Here is a 17,418-nt window from a genome sequence, read left to right as displayed (position 1 = left end):
ACTTTTACTCTTCATACTCTGTATCTACCTCTTCAGTTCGTAGCCCTCAGCATGTTTCTTCTTTTTAGATTCAGGTTGCTCCTATTATCATTTTCTTCCTTATGGTGTGCTGGAACAAAATTACAAGATAGTGCTGTTGCAAATGTGAGCCTTGTTTTTCATTCGAATGGGTAGATTAATACAAGGTTTACTGACCTGGGAACAGCACATGTATTCCACCATGTTGGCACCTTCGAGCAGCAGCAGCAGCACTTCATTAGTCCATGCAATTACTTTTGGGCAGTGGAGGTTTCACCTACCTTCTATGAATGAGAGTGTGTGGAACTAAGTGAGAGTAGGCTCCTCATGACAGAATGACCTATGAGTGATTGTTCGGGGCCAATACTTTTTCTCTCGAAACGCTTGAAAAAGTGTGAGTTCAATCGCAATCATGATAATAAATGCACATTTATCTACTTTTTGAGATTGCCCCTTTAAAAATATGATCGCTACTTTTAGTACAAAATGGATTATTACAAAATTTGTCTTGACATGGATTTTAATGTTTAGTGTTTTATTTACTTTTGGTTTGGTGATGTCTTTCCTGATCGATACTGTACAGGGTGATGCTGTCCTGTTTATTTCCTGTCTTCTTTCTAAGTACACACCCAACTCATTTGCATGATTATATCCTCCCACTGCACCTGGAATTGTTCTTTATCACCTAGCATAATAAACTCCTAGCCCCCTTGTTACCAAATTATATAGTTGCTATAAAACTACACAGTCAATGCACTTAGCTCCCCTCCCCATGTGACACATTCCGTTGATCATCAACAACATCAACATTTTCAGCTTGGCTCTGACTCATAGTAAATAAATGCACTTCCCATGATCCCATCTGGTCTCTAACCTCTGTAATTGATGCTTCAGTTATTAAAAACTAGGATTAATTAGCTCATGAATAATTTGTGCTAAGTCAACAGGTGACTAAATTCCGAACTTTAGCGAGACACCCCGTGAGACAAACTTACAGAGCGTGTGAATACAAAAACAAGGCTTTTGAAATGTAGGGCAAGGCTCCTGTTCACCCTTTTCGCCTCATCAGGTGACTGAGACAAGAGTACAAGAAGCAGACATATGTGCTGTGCTACTGGGCTAAGCTTACAGGGACACTGTTATGTACACCACCTGTGTGCTTCCTGTCTGTTACATTACTGTGGCTACAGTTGCTACGACAGGCTCAGCAAAGGTCATTTACATACTTTATGACTCCAGGTAAAAGGTAACGGGCAGCCGTGAGAGAGATAGCGTGAGAGAGAGAAAGAGATGGTAAAGAGTTTCTTTTTGAGTGAGGTGTAAGGCCCTGCAGTTAAAACTGGTCAAACCTGTCTTTAGGCCTCACAGATGTGCTGATGGGCGAGGATCAAACAGCTTGGAGGTAGGCTGCCTTGACTGTTTGTTTTCTCTAACAGGACACATGTTTTGTTGTGAAGCATTCTGTGATGCTGTCTTTCTTCTGTTGTTGTTGATGTTGTAGCTTGCGCACCACTCCTGAGGCTAACTCAGGCTCAGGCCTGGGAATCTAAACACTTGTCTCTGTTTTCCTCCACTTGTCTGTATTTGATCAAAAAGACTGCCCTGAGAACTGCTTATCAGATTTGAAAGCATTTATTAAACTGGTCTTCAGGCTGGCTGCTTTTAAAACGGATGTGAAGCAGTTGAGAAAGAAATAATGCAATAGATGGCTTTTGTGTTTGGTTACATTAATAACCGAAATGTCACTTTTTAACATTCTCGTAGTCTAACATTGTTTGCTGAGTCAGAAGGGAAAACATGAACGTGAACTTTAACCCATGCTGAGCAATCTCACCCCATGCTAATGATTTACATAGAGTAATAGACTGCTATGAGAAGAGGCAGCACCAGATACAGTGTTACATTAGTGCCGTCTTACAGTACAGTACAAGAATAATTATATTAACCATACGGTGTAGACTATATCGTTAAATACATTATTCTTGAATGACATGTGTTAATCACTTATTAAGTGCTAACATTTATCCCGTCATGTTTTTTTTTTAGATATCACTTTCATTTCTCTCTAATGAATGACTAATTAGCTGTTAAAGTGATTGACAGGGAACTCAATTACCAGAGCTTAGAAATGTAACTTCTCTTAAACTAATTAGCTGTATTGACATATTTCATACCAGTGATTGCATCGAGGAAAAAACTCCAATATCTCAGTTTGAAGTATTTGAGATGACAAGTAAAGTTTGGTGCAAAAAGGCAGAGTTAGCAATAGAAGAGAAAAACATGCAGTCTTTTAACAAGTTACATTATATCGATGCAAATTTAAGATCCTGGCTGCCGTGTTACTGAGGTTTGTAGTGTTTGAATGTATCAATAGTTAGACTTGGTTAGTGCTGCATCAGTGTTTACTCGTGTCTTTCACTCATACAAGGACACAGTCAAACTTTCGAGAAGGCTGTGAAAAGAGAGCTTTTTTAGGTGTAAATTAAAAACCAGATGTTCACATCAACCAACCAGAGTCGTCAAGTCATGCAAGTTTAAATGATCTGATGTTTGAAACATTTTAAGGGGATAATTAAACACTTTGAAGAAAAGCAGCACTTTTTTTTTTCTCACTCACTTCAGTGTGACCAAGGTAGCCAGATTCTTCAGACTAAACAAGTCATACATTTACTAACATCAGGGTTTAGAATCATGACATTGTCTCATTAGTAAGAACATTTAGTGATTAACTAATCCTAACCCTACGATCCTGCCAGTGTAGCAAATTAAAAAAATGTTGTACAAGTGAATGATACAAAGAGGTCTTACCATAAGTTTACAGATAACAAATGCTCTCTTTTTTGTCTTTTTGTTCAGTTTATACAGATGACTTTCTCCATATTCTCAAACTGCATTGTGTTGTTGCCTTTCACAGGAGTCTCTCTCAAGACAAAAACGAAAACTATCTCACAGTTCAGACCCAGTCCCCATAGAAAGCTGAGGAATCTTCAGAGCACTGTTTTCCCTGATTTCTATTGCAAATTTTGGTTTGGTTCGGTCTCTTACATTTGTGTTATTTAATGATAACACAAATGTAAACAGGTGATACCAAGCGTCTGAAATTTCCCTGTAGTTTACTATGCATTTGATGAGCAGTTGATCTCTAGTAGACGTAGACTGATGTGTTGTTCCCTTTTTATGTAAGTTTACACTTTCTTGTTTTCTGAACCATGAAAAAAAGTGCAAAGTGTAGTTTTTTCATCTAAAATTGTCAGACATAAAAAAAATAAAAAAATAAATAAAAATAATATATATATATATATATATATATATATATATATATATATATATATATATATATATATATATATATATATATATATATATATATATATAAATGAATGGTGATTGAAATGTACTGCAAGGAATGATTGTGACTGACAAACCTACCCACTAAATTCATTCATTAATGATTCAAGTTAGTTAGGATCACATTACTCTTAATTAAAACAAAACATACATATCTCTTTGAACCTATCTTATAGTGTAGCATATGAATTCCTGCTAAAGTAAACTTGGGGTGGAGCTCATGATAGACATCGTTAGAAAGGGTGAAATAACAATGACTATAAGAGCACAGGGACCATTATAGCCTTCACAGAGCTATAGCAGGGCATTGCAACTGATGTCTCAGGCATTCTCTGCTGTCCTCTGTGCTCATGCTGTATCTGACAAATATCTGTTTACTCTTTCTATCATCCTAGGGGCTGAAATAATGCTCTTTGCTGTCCCTAGTCCCCAAATGCCAGGCATGCATCAGCACTTATATTCTCTCAATAGTTTACTTTTATTTTTTGTATCACTGCATTCACGTCCTTTCTCTATTTCTTGCCCCTTTCTCTGGGTTGTCTTTGGAACTAATGATACCATGAAAAGCTGATGATAGCTTCTGATGGTGACAGCCTTGAGAAAAACAAGTCCAAAAAGTGGCAAAAAAAAGAATTTCAGTGTGCCCCTAGTCGTAGATTAAAATGATGATCTTCACACTGCTTGTGCTTTGTTCTCTGGAGAGTTGTGTTTATTGTATTTGTAAGAGTGCAGCTGCAATGCAAATCATAATCATACCGTCTCTTATTACTTTTTTATCACTTCCTTTGATGTGGAATTAAAAATGAGTAATCTAGTTAGGCTTTTCTTCAAAACACACTCAGGTTTGCACTCCATTTCTTTTCTCAGATATGAACACAATTTACGCACACCTTTTTGACGCTTTACTCTCAATAATGTTGGTAACCCTGGTACAAAGTTCTGTCCTCTCGTACATTACATTTTTCGAAAGACGAGGCTTAAATACAATGCGATTGTATTGCAATTGTACAAGCATACTGTATGATGGAGTTGAGTGTGCATGTGTGTACTAGGCCTCTCTGTTAAGACATGGACCATTTCACTCTTGTGTAGTTCCAAAACTACCATCTCATCCAAAATGTATACAAATAACTACTGGATTGAAGGCTAAATAATGGTAGATTATAAGTACATTAAAGACTGATTGTTTGCAGTTTTTAAGTGTAAGCCTAACAACAGCAGAATACAATTTTAATTTCAATTCACTTCTCTATAACATTACAAACTGGTACATTATAAACAAAATGACAGTCAATGAAGTCTTTTCCTGCCCTGTTAACATTTCAGAATACTGACTGGCCTTGAACACTCTGCTTTACTCCATTAGAGTGCTTATTTGGTGCTTTCAAAGTGAGGAGCTTTAACTTTCCCCATCCACAAACTCGTAGTAAATAATGTGAACACACAGTGAGGAGATGGAATCTGTTCAGGAAGAAGAAATGGAGCGTTAAAAGGGAGCAAACTTGTCAGGACTACACTTAAGTTGTGAACCCGATCCCCACCTCCCTCACAGCAGCTGCTCTGTAAAATGTATAGTATATTTGCTTAAAGTTGTGGTGAGAACATTTAATTCTAATGTATTTTTTTAACTCAAGAACTCCCAAAGGGGTAATTTTGACATTTTTTTGTTGAAATAAATCCAACACAAATTTGGGAAATACTAAAGAGTTCTTTTCTGTCCCGTCCCTTTTCTGTCTTTTCTGGCTCCTGCCCCTTGAAGATATACATCATTTTTATTAGCATTGTTTGTCCTTCTATTAATGCTAATGTACAGCTATAGACTAGCATTAGCTTCAAGCCAAAAAATGAAGATGTCTTTGAGTTTTAGTCAGTAATGGAGTTTTGATGAAAACTGAAATGTGATCGAGTATAGAAAGGCTATCTATTTGTTTATTGTCTGTGTAATCACTGTTCAATGGCTATAAAACCTCAAATAAATGTTTTACAGTAATCTTTGGTCTAATTAAAAGTAAAAAAATTTTTTTTTTTTTACAGAAGAATTGTGTAAGAGGTAAAGGAAGATTTTTGATTATGATTTTAAGACGGTAGTTTCAAACTAGTATGTTACCACTATACTATATGCTGAGACATAGGCCTGTTTTGAGTGTAGATTGTCTCGTTAGTAATCCTCAAAACAGGTGCTGCACCACAAGCCTGAAGGCCTGGGGAAGGAAATGATTAGCGGCACTCCCCCAAGATGCATTGCTCCTCTGTATTAAAACCAAACTGTACCTTTTATTCCCTCCAGGGTTTATTAAGTGGGCCAGTTGCCATAGCGACGCTTTGGCAAGCTATTGCCAGGATAAGCCATAATGGGTCTCTCGACGCAATTCTCTCTGCTCCTTTGGAAGAACTTCATTCTCCGGAAGAGACAAAAGGTACACTTGTGCTCACCATCTTCCTTAAAAAAAATCAACATATATCTGCTAAACTTGGTCAGCAATGGAAGTAAAATGTGAATATGGTCCCAGGGATGTGTGTTATCAAGGACGGGTAAGTTATTCATGGGAGAGGAAGGTAATAAGGGGGGGTTTACAAAAAAAACAAACATGTTCTCCTACAGAGGGGAGTCTCTTTAACGCTCCCACTAGAGAACAAGACAATCTAAACTTAATGCCAACCAATTCATAGTGTCACCTTCAATTTTTGGAAATGTATCTCTTTTGCACAGTATGGCACATTGCCTGTGTTTAAGTTCTAACAAAGCCAATCTTTGGCCTAATGGAAGTGGATAAGGAGTGACGAATGTTAAATGCTTTGTCTGAAGGGCAAATACTTCTGCTTCTCTCAAGCCCCTTTTACAAACTGCCAGAGCCTCTTCTCAAAAAGACTTTGTGTCATCACGGTTTACAGAAGTAAACTCATTCCATACCTAAATGACACTTCAAATAGTTTACAGTTATATATGAAGCTTCATATTAATTGACCCTAGATGCTGTACTATAGCAATGGACTCTTTGAAAAACACACCTACCCATCCTTTGGCTATTATCTCCCACTCCCTTTGTATTCTCAATAGAGTTACCATTTGTATACAAGAGCTGACATAAAACCAATACAACCAAAACCATTAGTGCCAATTGCATTGTTGTGGTTCCACAGCAATGCTGGCAGTGAGCCAAATAGCAATACTCAACATTTGCTGAACAAATTTATAAAATACTGACGTTATCATGCTTACTCTGGCCAGTAACATTTTATTCCCATTATGTTACACTGAGGAAAAGAAAATCCAAGTTCAAAGTCAAGTTGGAGCCCCTGTGGCAGTATGTAGCGCTCACATCTCAGAAAATGCATTATCTTTTTCTTTGTCTGAGGCCTTTTCCTTATCTAAAGATCGTAGTTTCTTCAGTGGAGAAATTTCTGAAAGGTCACTTTCACCTGAATGCTTCATGTATGCCTTTGCCATCTTGCTTTTATATATGTGGAGGAAGCCAGTGGTTTCACAGGGAGGCAACAACATGTTTGTTTGGCAGAGCGTAGAGAGAGCGTAGCTTCATTCTTTGCTGAGGTTAAGGTGTAACTTTTATTTATTTATATAGAAAATAATTCAACTAACACGTTATCATTCACATTTACATTGACAGCTAAATTGCTTTTACTGCCCAAGCTTCAAGTATTTGCACCTATTGCAATTAAAATACATTATACTAAACTACAGATTGGACTAATTGTTAAATCTGTTTAAATAGAGTCACTTGCAAATTACAGATTGTTTATTTAAGTATATTCGTTTAATTATCATTATTTGCATTAAATCCAAATCTAAAACCCTTTTCAAACAATATTCTGACCTTGCTTTTAAGGTTTTAGCCACAGCCCTTTTCCATTACAAGGCCATTTGCCGTAACTCGGTTCTCACTTCCTCATCATCAGTCTGCACATTATCAATAAGTGTATGAAGGATTTTACTGACTTTGATGTCATCCACACTTGCCCTCTGGTCACATGCTGCATAAAGATAAATGACACAATGTTTTGCAACAAGGGTCAGAAGAATGTCAAGGTATCTACTGTAGTTTGCTGTATGAGTCATTTTTCCAGGCAGATAGTGTAGGAATGATACAAAGGGCCACATTGTGTTCAGCAGTGTGTCTCTTACCAGAGCAGAATGAAATAGATCTTCACAAAATTAAAATTTAAAAAATAATAATAATCAAGCATGAACTTTCATCAAAGTTCATACGTCCTTGGAATAAGTCAAAGCAGAGTAATTTGCAGTTTTGCAACTTGGTGTGTTTTTTTTCCCCTTTTAATTCTATCCATTAGCAGAAAAAAGAGGGTGCTATCATTTTATATCAGTAAGAAACATGCATAACTACCTAAGTTTTTCTAAAAAAAAAAAAATTTCAAAAAAAAAGTGGTGTTTTTTTTTGCCTAGAAAGTAGGATATTTGCCCTATGTCAACATGAAATATTGTTATTAGTCAAAACCAGTGGGAGTTAGCAAGGACAATGGTGATTCTGGAGGGCTTGTGGAGGTTAATGACCAATTATATGAATGCCTCACCAAGCATTTTAAGATTTTATAACAGGCATGAAACTGATTTTATGGTCCAGTATTTCATATAATTTCATAGGAGGAGATTATCTATTCACAAAGACACTGGTGTCTCATGGCAAATGCCTGGGGAGCCAGACATTGAGAAAGTCCCCCTGATCTCTGTGTTCCCCCTCCATGCCTTTTCTTTGGAATACATTATGATAATTCACCCTCTCAGCAGAACTACATCCTCTGTGACACACAGACCGGGAAGAATTAAAGGACTGAATTCAGTTTCTTTGAAATTTACAGGACGCTTTTATTTACCACTATCTTCTCTGTAACTCACTAACAAAACTCCACAAGATTCATGATATGTCAATATTCCCAATTATAACTGAATAAAAACAAGTGCGTAAACCTCAGCTTAATTCATAGGGTTGCTATGAGGCTGTGGCATAACAAGCACTACATGTTATTGTATTTTCTTCCTCTCTGCTTGCCCTCCAGTATAATTATGGAGACAAAAATCCCATACAGGTCTAAAGTGTGTCATCAGATACAGTGTCTGAACATGTTACAAAAGCAGTGGCAAGAGGTTGGCTGAGTGGAACTGATTCCAGCTGATTCCTCTTAGGAGGTCACTCCACCAGAGATGTAGAGACGGATGAGCATGTGGGCGGGTCAGCCGAGGTATGCAGAGAGGGCTCAGTGAGTGAGTGCAGGGCTGTAGGGGGTGTGTGCGCGTGTGTGTTTTGCAATGTTGTGCAGATGGATGGATAAAAGCTCAGATGGCTGAGGTTGTCGGGTGAAGAGTCAAGGAAAGATGAGTTGCAGCATTGCAATAGCTCACTGCTGGACAGTCCTTGCTGCTGAAAACTTTAAACTATGATTTTTGCAGGTGCGACTGGTCGTTGAAGTGATATGGCCTCTGTTTCTCTTCATCATACTGGTGTGGGTGCGGTCCACTAATGAGCCTATTTACCAAGGCCAATGTAAGTAAAAATGCAGTTTTAATGTTGAATTCTGTTTCACAAGACATTTAAATCTGCAGAATGGCTTCAATGTGCATAACTCAAAGCAGCAGTGCATATTGAAAATGTTACGGACATGAATATTTAAAGGAAAAACACTTAAACACAGTAACCTTTGTGATGAGATCTATTTTTAAAGACAGCAGAAAAGTTGAGTAAGTATTCATCTATTCCATTAGGTCACTACCCAAATAAAGCCATGCCATCGGCTGGTGTGCTGCCCTGGCTTCAGGGTATGCTCTGCAACATCAACAATCCATGTATGAACTACCCAACACCAGGGGAGTCACCAGGCCAGGTCAACAACTTCAACAATTCCATGTATGTGTGGAAATATACTCTCCTCTCTCTCAAAGATCAATCACAATGTGTTGTCGTGATTCTTGAATATATCGAACACATTCAGCCAATTTATGATTTTTTTTTTTGTCTGTTTTACCAGAATTTCTGGAGTGTTGATAGAGCTGCAAAACCTCCTGGTGAACAGATCTATTCTAACGAAGACGCAGTTGCTGGCAGATGACATCGACCAGTGGGCTTCAGTCTTGTCACAGTCTAATCCTAGTAATGGTAAGAAGACCTGAATATCAAATTCTTAACGCACTGGCCTGTGGCACCACCACGATGAGCTTGTTTTCACGGATTTTGACTGAAAGCAGTGGGCTCACAGTGTCGGTTGTTCTTTTATGATATAAAAGCTAAATTGCTGCTTTGTAATTGTTCAAAAATCACGATTGTTAGACTAAATACCCAGCCTCATTCCGTTTGTCTTTAAGTACCTTCTATCAAGAAAAGTATCCCCTTCACGTGGCTGACAAGTTGGAGGATTTGTTGTTCCCCTTTATCCCTCAAAAACAATGGCGTGTGATTATTTACGATGCAATTTCCCATGCAGACTGACAGATCGTTTGTCTTGATAAGTTGCTGCTTTGCATCAGACTCGTTTAGCCTGATGATATTCAGATTTTCATACGGCACCTAATTTGCAAAAAGGCAGGGGGAGGGGAGGATTTGCAGTGTGGGGTCGTGAGCTTATAATATACAAGATTAAATCCATCAAAGATCTAGGCCTGGCCATAATTAATAGAATTCACTATCTGAGGCAAGAATGCAAAAAGGTCATGAACAAGAATGGGGGAAACTAGGATGGTGGGTGTGAACGGTGATTGTGTTGTCCCCTTTTCTTTTTTTTTTTTACCAAGGGTTGATTAAAAGGTGGTCACTTCACTCAGAAATCCACCGGTATTCAGAAAGAAATCGGATTATGTTCTACTTCTTAATGATGAGCCAGTCCAACAAACCGCAAAATTAATTCCAAACAACACTGAGTGATTGTTATTCTTAATAAAACATTTATCTTGACTCAACCTTGTCCAACCCAGTGAAAGTCACTTCCTCCCCTCATTGTGTTGGTTAACTTATTTTCATATATTACACGTACAAAAGGCATAATCTAATTAAATGGCCATCTGGATACAAGAAAGTAATAGTGTTAGTACTTCATCACCTCAACTGCATATCCTGGCTTTTCAGAAAACGTGTTTACATATAAAATATGTTCGAATGCACTGTAATTCTGTCTTCGCTGTGATTAACCACAACATCCAGTGTGTATAACAACAGATAGTTTGTTTTGAAACGGGCCTTCTGTGACTGGCACATGTTAAGCAGCAGACTGTCTCACTTCACACACACATGCATGCAACGAAAGCTCTCGACCCCTATGTACCAGAGAATGCTTTAATGGACACAGTTGTTTAGAAAGCATTAAAGTATTACATTAAAGTGAAAGTCATCAGAGTGTAATTCCACTTAAAACAGCACGTATAACAAAACTAACTCAGGATGCTACTGATAACTCATTTGTTCAGATTACATTACAGATAACATTATACTCTGCTGTGGTTTTGAACACAGAGACCCGCAAGAGAATAAATCTTATTGTACTTTGCTCAAATCAACTTTATTGCAATGGGGTGGCTACACACAACAGGCTCTCCGGGTACCTGTTAAACCAAATAACACAAGTGTAACTAGAGGATTTTTGGTCAACCTATGAGATCAAAGCTCACATTAAAAATAAGCAAATATATTTTTCCTTTTAAATATTCTGTTTCCACTTTTGAGCACCATACAGTTCAATCTTATGTGCATTGCTGCTTAAATTATTTTATGTTGTATCACTTGTCATTTTGGTGAAGTAATTACTTTCCAATGTTGTGTTCAAGATCAACCAGTGACTCTGAGGAGTGTCCTGAGGGACGACGAGACTTTCTCCACGTACCTTCGAGAGAATTTGTCTGTGCCATCAACAGTTGCTCAGAGCCTCATGAATGCAACAGTTAACATCAATCCAGTAAGTGCTAGTGTGTGTTCACCGTGCTGCGGTAAGAAACCCAACCACAATGAAACATTATTTTTTCCAGCTGCTGATGTGTAACATTTAAAACACGTTTCATTATTTTTTGAGGAGTGCCGTGTGCTATGTCCTCTGCTGCTGCCTCTGTCTAACCAGTTATCATCAAAGCCAAAAAGATATATTTTAGTTGACAAAATGATCATTTGAAATTGTCTACTGCAGGTAATTTACAATGAAATGAACAAGCAACAGGAAAATGTAAATGTATGTAAATTGTCTCTAAAAGTTTTTGGATGAGCTGAAAGAAGGTACTTATGTTTTACTGACAATGACAAGGATGATAAAATATAGTGAAAACGCATGTCCCTTGTCTGAGTGAGGCATTCTGACGGCTGCGGGTAGTTCTGGTGCAAATTGTCCTCGGTGCCCCCCGAAAATAAAAGTTTTCTGTGTACTGTTTTTTGCAAGTCATTATCCGTCGTCTGCCTGTGTATCCTGTCTTGCTTGGCATTACCGTATGCTGTCTGGAATGTTACAAATCAACTGTCTGTATGCATCTACTGTACATGCATGGGTATCATTATAATGTTGCGTCACTGTAGTGTATGTGCGTATGGAAAGAAGATCGGAGGGTGAGTTTGCTTGTTTTGTCAATGTGTATCCTATGTTTGCTTTCCAGCTCATAGGCATTCCAAGTCCAGGCAACTTGAGGACAATTCTGTGTGAGGGGACAGATCTGGATGAGTATGTCCAATTTCGCAGCCGAGCTGAAAAAGAGGCTTTTCAAAATGTCAGCTGCTCCCTCACTCAACAGCAGCTGATTAACACCCAGCAAGTACTCCTGCAAAATCTGGATGTGAGGAAAGTGCTTTCTGAGGTGAGCCTCTTACCCTCTACAGATAATAGCAATAGACATAATATTTAAGCAAACAACGCTTTTTTTTTGTTTTTTAGGTATTCACAAGTAAATGCAGATACATTTATGTTGACACATACAAATTGTGCACATAAAGAAATAGACGGAAAAGGTGTAGGCTGAAGCTCAAGCTTATTTTGCCTACCTTAGTACTTGTTACCTGTCAGTGTGTGATTTATAAAACAAAAACTTTTATAATCAAAACAGGAAAATACGTTTATCTCCATACACATTTTGTATGGAGATGACTTCATATATGTATTAATAGTCCGAATTTTCCCCAGGTAAATATTGAAAGGAACATTGCACACAAGCTTAATCTATCTCTAGGCCTGATTAAACATTAATAACTTCAAGTTCTGTCCAGGATTGCACAAACATCACACAAAAAACAAAATAGGGAAATAAAAAAAAAAAGGTGTGCTCCAGAAAATCAGTCAAACACAAAAGAATACTATCACTATCTACATGTGTGTGTGTGTATATATATTGTATATGTGTGTGTATAAACCTATCATGAGGTACTTTTCAGCTGAATGATTCAGCGAGGGTTTGTTGAGTGTGCCTTGCAGGTTTAAGCAGGCTTTTCTTGAGCAGCTGCTGAAGTTTTTCGTATTTTTCATCCTCTTTGCAGTGGTTGCTTCGCAGGTGGTGGAACAATTTAGTCTAGGAGCTCTGTGTCACAGCCACAGGTTTTCGAACATATCTTGCGTGTTGCAGACTTTTGACCCATGTCAGTCAAAACTGAACCACTTCCTCACCAGAGACGCCTCGCCACTAAATCGTCCGACATACAGTAGATGTGGGGGTTGCCGTCGCCATGCTTTCTCCATGTTTGACCTGAGTGGCAAGGAAGGCTCTCGTGAGAGGTCACGTGATCACAAAGGTCTACTAGTGGTCACATGACCCTGAGTCCTGCTCAGTGCTGTAGGAAGGCGGGCTTCTGCTGCACGCATTTGTGAAGTCATTTACAGTACATGCTCCATAATGTAGATTTTCCACATCATCATTAAAACAACAATTACAATACTATGGTACACGATGTCACCCATCCCTAGCTGCTCCACAACTCAATGCTCTGTTCATTCCATATCATAAAAAAAAAGTTGGTTTGGAGTTGGTGATAAATCAGAATAAGTGAGCATGTTTGCACAAGGTCATTTTCAGCATTAATAGCGTTAATGTCAATTACATGCTGTAAGATGAAAGGCACACAGCCTTATACATGTATTGACTATGTCAACAATATTGTGGGGAAATGATGTAAACTCATGCGGCTTGTAATAAGCTGAATGTAAGTACAGTCAGTTGAGTAAAAAAATTGTCACGCGTTCAACTACATTTATATCTTCAATCTGAAGTCAAAACTGGACAGTGCATTCATGTCAAAACCAAATATACCAGACACTTCTTTGTGCACATTTATCTGGACGCAATCTTCTCAAATGTTTTTGAGTGACATCATTTCCTGTCCCTGCGGATCGAAGCTTTCAAAACTGTCACTATTGTGTTCACCTCTGTGTATTCCAGTAATATTACTAGAATACATTCAATCAGGTGGGAATTATTTATTAAAAAGAATGTTTGTTTTTTCCTTACTTTTAAATCTTAGTTCCCTTTGGTTTGATGAAAGTGTGCACTTTTCTTTGAGTTTATCTTTGAGGAAAATGTATGGGACAGCAAATCCACTAAATAAGTGATAAGAGAGAGAGTTTGTCGGCGAGCATTTGAACAGTTAAAGCCCACAGGCATTTTAGATGCATAAAAAAAAAAGTGAAAGCCCAGATATGGTGGAAAAGCTCCTCAGTGCCTCAAGCAAATAGATGGGGAGGAAAAAAGCACACATACGGCTTCACACTTTAAGCTTGACATTGCTGAATGATTGTGATAACAACAACAACAACAGCATAAAGACAAGGATAAGGGAATAAGTCAGTGAGTGGCAGAGGATAATTTGGACATTGTTTCCTCAACGTTAATACAACTGTGTTTGGGTTGACTGAAAATCAGCTAGTATGGTGACACTTTAGGAATAGCATTCAGTATGGGTCTGTTAACAAGGGTCATTCAAATGTCTGGTGTTTTTTAAGTCTGCTGGGGAAACCTTTTTGCCATTAAGGTTTTTACTAATATATCGTTTTCATTGTTTTATTAGCATATTTTGTGATAAAAGACTTAAGAAAAGCGCTATAAAAATACGATGTATTATAAAAAGTAACAACCTCAGGAGCCTTAGCTAGCAAAGTGCATTTGCAATTAACTTAATGGTATTGTGACCGAGCTCACTTAATTTGTCTCTTAATGTGACAGAGTAACAAAGCTGAATTCTGGCTCTTCATTGATCTCTCACAGGTGATTTTCAACTCCTTTGCTCAGAGTTGTCTGAGTGGAATACTTGTGCTTTCTCACTAAGTCTCCCCTTGATGTCGGTTCTGCACAGATGTGATCTTAAATGAATGTACTTGAGACTCGATCAGTCTCCAGGCTGCTCTAAACTATGCTTGAATGGGCTCCTATTTGCAAACTGTTTTATTTTAAAACTAATAATGCAGTGTCTACTCTATACCTCTCTCAGCCTTCTGATCCCCCTGCTTGTATGGAGTTCAAAGCTTTGTACTGTTCAATGCTGGTTTTAAGTTAAATACAAATTGTTATAAAGCATGCACATTTTTGTTGGTACATAGTTTAAGCTGTAACAGTGAGATATTTTATTTAAAATCACATTTCTACAACCATATTTTATACTTTTCATCATTTCCTTTAGCTGTCTTCTCCTACGGACTTGAATGCAGTAGATACAACAACCCTGATAGTGAATACTACTCGAAATGCACTGCCTGTATTCGAGGAGGTGAGCGTGACTACTGTATAATTTACAGTGAAACAGAAAATCTACATTTATATTGCGTGATGTATGAGCTACTTTGTTTTAAAGGCATTTAGCATTTATCATTAATTTATAAAGGCATGACTTTTCTTTCTTGTACCCAGATGGCCAGGTTAGAGAGCTCCCAGGTCTTTCAAGCTGCTCGTTCGTTGGATTTCCGAGAGGACATGATTGGCAGTTTCAATATGCTACTGTGTGGAAAGCAGCCTGACTTCAATTCCACCAATATGACCCTAAGCTTCCAGTCACCTAGCCAAACAGCTGACGAACAGTCAATCTTCATTACGGGCAACAGTTCAGGTAAGTGCTACAGCAAATTTGTTTGTTAATGCAAAGAGATCACACGGTACTTGTGTCTCAATCTTTAAAAAGTTAATTTAAAAAAAATTGAGAGCAAAACTGAACATGGTACAGATTTTTGAGAAGGTTTAGTCCTTCAGATAAGTGTGCATTATCATGGTAACGTAGTTATGAAAGAAAAGATTTATTGAAGGTAACCCACACTGGAGAAAACAGGAAGTCCATCTCCTGAATTCAGTATGATTGTAGCCGAATGAACATTCTTATTGCTGCAAATGTGAAAAGTAGAATTCATGTGTGATGCAGTCAAGATCTAGTAGGATACCGCTTTTGATCAAACCCAGCTTGTACACAACTTTCCTAGTGTTACTGCATCAATGTGTGCTTTTGATGCATACTGGTATCTAGATGTGGGACATTTATATCAAAGTAGAAGGCACTTTCTTTATACAGGAAATGTGCAAATGATTGGAGTCAGATCTGAGAAACACATGTAGAGACAGTAAACCATAAAGACAGAATGTAAAAAAGGAAGAGTTATTTAATCTTGAGCAACACTTGACACTGCTAAACCTCTATGTGGCACAATATTGCCTTTGGCCTGTTGGTCCATGCCAAGTACAGAAGCATCACCAAAATACACTGTATGAACAAAAGTATTTGGCCACACCAGTGAAGTATTGAATTCAGGTGTTTCAATCAGGCTTTGGGCTTGGCCCCTTACCTCCAATGAAGACATTTTGGACAATACTATGCTTCCAGCAGTTTGAGGAAGGCCTTTTTCTATTCCAACACGATTGTGCCCCAGTGCACAAAGTAAGGACTATAATACATGGTTTGATGAGTTTGGTGTGGAAGAACGTAACTGGCGTGGACAGAGCCTTGACCTCAACCCCATCAAGCACCTTTGTGATGAACTGAAACAGAGATTGTGAGCCAGGGCTTCTCGTCCAACATCAGTGCCTCACCTCTTAAATGCTCTACAGAATGAATAGGCACAGAAATACTTCAAACACTTCATATTAAAATCCTGTATATGTATTTCAATACGTCATTCCACCAAGTCCCTGTTGGTGGAATGGTCAGGCGTCCAAATACTTTTGTCCATAATGTGTATCACATGGTGCATCAACAAATGACAACCTTTCTGAGCTGCCATTTTCTGTAAGGTCAGGTTTTGTGCTGAATTGGTGAGGTGACCTCTTCTAAACAGACTGGCAGTCGTCTGAAATTCAATTTAAGAATTGCTTTTCTTTTTTACCTTTTTTTTCTAAAAGTTCTCACATGAATTAGAAGGCATTATGGATTATTGCACACCTGAATGTTTAAAACCTGACCTAACCAATGTGTCTAATCTTGATGTATATACTGTAGGTGGGTCATGTAAGACTCACATTTGCACCTGTTTCAGTGCACCTGGGTCTATTCGCTTGAGTTATTATCTATTTATTTTTATGCTTTATTTAACTACAAGTATTAAGCATTTTTGGTTGCTACTTAACAAATATACAAACCTTACATTTAACAACATTTTGTTTTGAACACATATTTTTCTTTAGTTCTTTATTTTGTTTTTTTAACTTATTTTTTATTTAGTGTTTTGTCAACAACAGTGCATCATATACATTTTTCCCAGTGCAAGCCAGCTGTAAGCAACATTTATAAACATTATAAACAAGTTATAAGTTATAAACTGTTAAGACAAACAGCTTAATATCCACTCCAGATTAAATATAAGAATATACAGGTTTAGACATACTGTATGTACAAATATTATGTAAAATATGTGTAAAGGACCAACCTTGTTTTTACACTATGCTTGCCATGTTGGTTAATTGTTTATTCCCCTCAGTTTTGGTAGTCACCACAACAATTGGTGTGCTTGTCCATGTCAGGTCCATGCTGAAACAGCCCTAAACCTCAACAATTGATTTTTGTTTTCTCACCAGTTGGCTTTCATCTGGCATCATTTCACTCTTGGCTTACGTTTTACATCTTGGTTGTTTTATAACCCTGTTTATGCTGTAAGTCATAA

At 37.8% G+C, this 17,418-nt stretch overlaps 1 protein-coding gene across 1 annotated transcript in view; it reads left to right on the top strand.

Moving 5' to 3' along the window:
- The first annotated feature begins 1,255 nt into the window (after window positions 1-1,255).
- Window positions 1,256-17,418, top strand: part of LOC122766125 (phospholipid-transporting ATPase ABCA1-like) — an 87,522-nt gene continuing 71,359 nt past the window's right edge. Inside the window, exons 1-9 of the mRNA XM_044020765.1 lie at window positions 1,256-1,420; window positions 5,654-5,783; window positions 8,789-8,882; window positions 9,101-9,242; window positions 9,364-9,491; window positions 11,150-11,277; window positions 11,960-12,157; window positions 14,961-15,047; window positions 15,188-15,383. Coding sequence (XP_043876700.1) covers window positions 5,718-5,783; window positions 8,789-8,882; window positions 9,101-9,242; window positions 9,364-9,491; window positions 11,150-11,277; window positions 11,960-12,157; window positions 14,961-15,047; window positions 15,188-15,383 — 1,039 coding nt within the window. The 5' untranslated portion in view covers window positions 1,256-1,420; window positions 5,654-5,717. The remainder of the gene's footprint in view (window positions 1,421-5,653; window positions 5,784-8,788; window positions 8,883-9,100; window positions 9,243-9,363; window positions 9,492-11,149; window positions 11,278-11,959; window positions 12,158-14,960; window positions 15,048-15,187; window positions 15,384-17,418) is intronic.

Source organism: Solea senegalensis, linkage group LG3 (assembly GCF_019176455.1).
Source record: "Solea senegalensis isolate Sse05_10M linkage group LG3, IFAPA_SoseM_1, whole genome shotgun sequence".
NCBI classification, from domain to species: Eukaryota; Metazoa; Chordata; class Actinopteri; order Pleuronectiformes; family Soleidae; genus Solea; species Solea senegalensis.
The sequence above is the reverse complement of the archived record's forward strand: the minus strand, read 5'-3'. Positions and strand labels throughout refer to the sequence as shown.